The sequence below is a fragment of the Tupaia chinensis genome, unplaced genomic scaffold (assembly GCF_000334495.1).
Source record: "Tupaia chinensis unplaced genomic scaffold, TupChi_1.0 Scaffold000127_2, whole genome shotgun sequence".
Lineage (NCBI taxonomy): Eukaryota > Metazoa > Chordata > Mammalia > Scandentia > Tupaiidae > Tupaia > Tupaia belangeri.
The window spans coordinates 175838-180988 of NW_006159596.1; the positions used below are offsets into that span (position 1 = coordinate 175838).

At 41.9% G+C, this 5151-nt stretch overlaps 1 protein-coding gene across 1 annotated transcript; it reads right to left on the reverse strand.

Moving 5' to 3' along the window:
- Positions 1-1620: 1620 nt before the first annotated feature.
- Positions 1621-4771, reverse strand: NDUFC1 (NADH:ubiquinone oxidoreductase subunit C1; the record flags this gene model as incomplete). Its single annotated transcript, XM_006144626.2, is given in 3 exon segments — positions 1621-1767; positions 2716-2795; positions 4668-4771. Coding segments are annotated over 2 exon segments (164 nt in total), but the record flags the coding sequence as incomplete, so codon positions are not given.
- Between the last annotated feature and the right edge of the window lie 380 nt (positions 4772-5151).

Sequence of the window (5151 nt, forward strand, 5' to 3'; positions counted from 1 at the left end):
CTCTAAGGACTTTTCCACTTCTAACAGCTAAAACTCCAAAGGACCAAAGTTATAGCCACTATTATCAAGATCTGGTCTCCACTGAATTTGAATTAAATAATTTGAAATAAAATATAACCCAGTTATGTTTAGAAGTGACTTCCAAAGATATTGGGCTGATTACCAGCATATGTATTGATCAGAGCCCAACAGACACACAAAACCAATGATAAGGCCATGAACTTTTCCCCTTAACCTCAGTATAAATACAAAAACAGTAAGATTTTAAAGATGTGGTACATTAAATGCTTAAATTACAAAATAATGAAGTGGCATGTCAGTAAGTTTTAATAGAGTGACAAGAAAAGGTTTTGATAAGAGACAGATGAAACATTTTTATTTTTTTAACAGAATTATTTTATTTAACTTTATTTTATTTATTATTTTTTACTTTTTAAAACTTGACCAGAGAGGGACAGAGAGAGAGAGAGAGAGAGAGAGAGAGAGAGAGCGAGCATGCGCTAGCAAGCCAAAAGGTCCGAGACTCAAACAGAGGTTGGCCATGTGGGAGTCCATCGCCTTCAATCACAACGCCACCTGCTGGCCGCTGATGAAGCGTATCTTAACCTACTATTACACCTCCCTACCTTCTTAAATGATCAGATTTTCTAAATCATTGCGTGAGAGTCAAATTAGCAAAAAGGAACAAATGTTGTGTTGGTCTATGGTGACTGAAAAGTCACCCAAATAAAAATAATTCAAGTTCAAGAGAATGGAGTCAGGCCACCTCATGGCCTGATAATCACATGAGCTGGATCCCACATGGTAACAATGCGGCTGGACCTGGTGGCTGGAAAAACATGCCAGGCGCGGATGGGTGAGTGCCCAAAATCCTGAAAGGAGAGGGAAATGGAGAAGGGATTGCAGTGTGACTATTCTCCATGACAGGTACTCTCTCACCACCCTGCCCCCTTTCCCGCAAGTACATGCACCTTCTGGCAAAAATTCTTTAAAAAGATGAAGTCAGAAGAAACTCCGGTAACAGGATTCATCTTTACTTTTTCTGATTTTCTAAAATCGCTCTTGTGAAGAAAATATTTGGGCTCTTTTGTATTTTGAGTAAAAAAGTAATCTGCTTCCTTGATATACTAAAGGATAAATATTTTGATTAGAAAAATTAAACGTTGATAAAGGGCCAGCTAGTAAAATGGTGGCTGAGATGTCTAGATCCTGCATGGCCGACCGCGTGGTCTGAGACCCAGCCCTGGCGCCTTGGGGAACATGCTAGGTGCATGCGTGCCCAAAAGGTTTGGGAGAGGAGAATGGAGGACAAGGGATTGCAGTGTGGTCATCCCCACTGAGGTGTGCTTTCTCAACCCTACCACCCCATCTCTGTCTGGCAAGAACACTCCTCTAATTGCAAATTACAAAAAAAAAATAGTTGATGAAAGGGGTAAATTCTTCAGCAATGATTTGTGAATATATTTCCAAAACAAGTTTGTATTTATTCTTTAACCAATGTGTCTTTATCATTGACTCTGTTACTAGATGGTACCTCCTCTACTGAAATGCATCTAACATGCCTTAGAACTGACACTTTCTACCAGATGACACAATATATATTATCTGAAGAACACACAGGTATTTTCATTTTTTTAATGTAAATGATACAAACACAAATGCTAACTTGATGTAATTCACAAATAACTTTTTTTTTTTTTTTTCACATTTACAAATCAACAGGTCGGTGAATCCAGAGAAATTGCTGTATCACTATGTGGTGTATACCTATAATGAAGAAAAAAAAAATCAAACTATAGTATTAACCAGAAAAAAACAGTATTAAAATTAGGCCACTCTTAGGATGGGAAGGAGGGAATCAGGGGAAAATATCTTAACAGACACAGAAATGAAAACTTACCTGCTGATAATGTATTAGGTCGTCAGGAAAGTCATGACATTTTTGCGTAGGAAAATATGACTTCCCCGATGACCCAAAATATGGTAATATCTTTGACTGGACTCATATGCACTGTATTCATGGTGGGAAAACCATTTTGTACTCTATAAAGATACACAGTGATTAAACGTAAATTTTAAAAATGTAAAAAAAAGTAAAAAATTAGACCACTCTTGGGCCACCACATGGTGTGGCAGAAGCAGTGGGATCTCATAGGATAAAAAATCTGCTGAGGGTAGCATGGTGGTTGAGGTACAGGACTCACACATGGCTAACTGAGGTTTGAGTCCCAGACCTGGCAGCTTGCTTTCTCTCTCTCTCTTTCTCCCCCATTCTGTCCATCTCTGGTCAAATTAAAAGAAATAAATAAATAGTAAGTTAAATAAGGGACCAGCAGGTGGTGTGGTGGTTAAGGCGCTTAACACTCCCACACGGCTGACCACGGTTCAAGTCCCAGATGTGGTGGCTTGCTTTCTCACACTCTCTCTCTGTCTCTCTCTAGTCAAATTAAAAAAAATGGATGAATAAATAAAATTAGATAAATAATTCTTTTAAAAAAGAAAAAAGTTAAATACTTCTTAAAAAAACAAAAACATTGTAAAAGATGATTGAGCCCAGGCAACAATGTACAAAGTTGTCATAGACAGAATATGAGTGCTAAAAAGAATAAATCTAGTTAAAAAAAAAATCAATCCATCAAAACGCATTATTTAAAAAGAGGTCAGATGAATTTACATAATTGATAAAACTGGCAACCTATAAAGCTGTATACTTACTGTGTTTGTAGTTCAAAACTTTACTCCAACCCATTTCTTCTTTTATATTCTAAAACATCTTCATTATGTTGTTTGATGAGCTACAAGGAGTTAACAGTTAAAATTAGAAATGTAATTTCCTGTCAACTGAAAGAAGAAGAGACTAGGTAATATGTATACATATACTTTTTTGTTTGTTTTTTTTGAGAGAGAGAGATTTTAGCTACAGGGCATGTGTACTCGCCGGAGACAGACAGAAAGCGAGAAATCACCCAAGGGGGATGGCCACATCACAATCCCTTCTCCAAGCTTCTCTCAGGATTTTGGGCACGTATGCATGTGTACCCAATGTGAGTTTTAAGCTACCAGATCCAACACTCAAACCATGGTTGACTACATGGGAGTCCAGCGATGTAACTATTACACCATCTGATGGTCCCAGGATACTTGTATTTTCCAAGAGGAATAAGACTATATTAAAATAATTAGAACGTTTCCAATTAGAAATAAAAGCCTAGAAGATCCAAAAAAGATCCAAAAGCTATGAAATATATATATTAATACTTGCTTAACACAATCTGACATGTTAGAGAAAACAATCCTTAAGATTTAAATTGAAAAAAAAAATTTAAATTCAACTTCTGAGGATCAGGAGATGGCATAGTGGTTGTATCGCCGGACTCCTTCATGGCTGAGCATGGTTCGAGTCCAGGACCTGGCGGCTTCAAACTCACACTGGGTACATGTGCGTCTGTGTCCAAAATTCCAAGAGGAGACTGGAGAAGGTACTGCAGTGTGACTATTCCCCGAGGGGTGATTTCTCATTTTCTGTCTCTCGGTCTCTCTCTTTCTGTCTGGTGAACACATATGTCCTATAGCAAAAATCTCTCTTAAAAAAATAAATAAATTCAACTTCTGTCAAAATACTATTTCATTCAGGGGACAATAAATGTAATGGAATTAGCACATGGTTTAAACCAACAAGATATGGCAGAACTTTGTCATTAAATGGGGTCTATGCTGGTTGGTTGGTGTGTGCTATAGTTTGAATGTACTTCCCAAAGTTCATGTGCTGAATTCTCTTTTACTTACAGATTTTCCTTGCCATAGGGTGCGTGCACTCACCAGAGAGAGATGAAGAGAGAGAGCTAGAGACAGAAAGTGAGAAATCATCCCCTCCCCGGGGGGTTTGGCCATAATTTGTTCTCCTCTCTTCTCTCAGGATTTTGGGTACACATGCACACCTGACCAGCATGTTTTTCAGGCCACTGTGTCCAGAGCTCCAACTCACAGAGTTGGCTATGTGGGATCAGTACCTTAACCACAAGGCCACCTGCTAGTCCCAATGCGTTGAATTCTGAATCCCCAATGAAACAGTGTTGTGAGGTCAGACCTTTAGGAGATAACTAGGTCATGAGGGCTCTGCCCTCATAAATGAGATTAATGTCATTAAGAGTCATCTCAGGACTGGGCTCCCAATCAATAGATGAGTGAGGGGGACCAGCAGTAAATGTAATTATGTTGCTGGACTCCCATGTAGTCGACTGTGGTTCAAGTCCTGGACCCAGCAGCTTAAACTCACGCTGGGCATGTGTGCGTGCGTGCCCAAGATCCTGAGAGGAGAATGGAGGAGAAGGGATTGCAGTGTGGCCATCCCCCCTGGGGGGAGGTGATTTCTCACTTTCTGTCTGTCTCTCTCTGTCTATCTGATCTGGCCAGCGCACACGCCCTATAGCAAAAACCTCTCCCCCCCCCCCAAAAAAAAGAAAGAAAGAAAAGAAATTTCAGCCTTATGACTCTAGGGATGCTGTGGAAATATGAATTTCTTTCTAGTCCTTGGGATGTCCTTTATGGAGAAACAGGTTATTAGCAATTATGTAAAAACCCTACTGTAAAGGAGTTGTGCTCCCATAAAATATAAAAGCGACATTCGGCCTCAGGGGGCTCTGGGCACAGGGCGGTGGAGTACTCACGTAGAGCCACAGGAACACCGAGGTGCCCAAGGTCAGCCCAACTTTCAGCCAGTCGGGGTTCTGGTTCGGTGGGTCTCGCACGTAGAACTTGGACCGCGCTGGAGCTGCATGGGGACAGGAAGCATCTGTCAATCCGTAATGTGCCGCCGTGGGGGGAAGCCGTACATTTACCCGTGCATTATGCCGTTTAATTCTCCCTCTAATCCCTCTCCCCACGCAGCCGGGGGCCCCTGAGCTGCTGGACGCCTTGAACGCCCGGTTTAAGGGCTTGTGTCCCCTCCGATCAGTCCGGAGGGGACGACAGGAGCGCCCCCTCCCGGAGCCTGCGGAGCTGAACATGCAAAGTTCGGGTAGGGGAGACCCCGAGTCCACTCGCACAGGCCAACAGGGGCCGAGGGCACTCGGGAGAAGGTCGGGCGGGGTGGCGCGGGGCGCAAGGCGGGGACCGGCGGACGAGGGCTCCGGGCTGGCCTGCGAAGGTCAC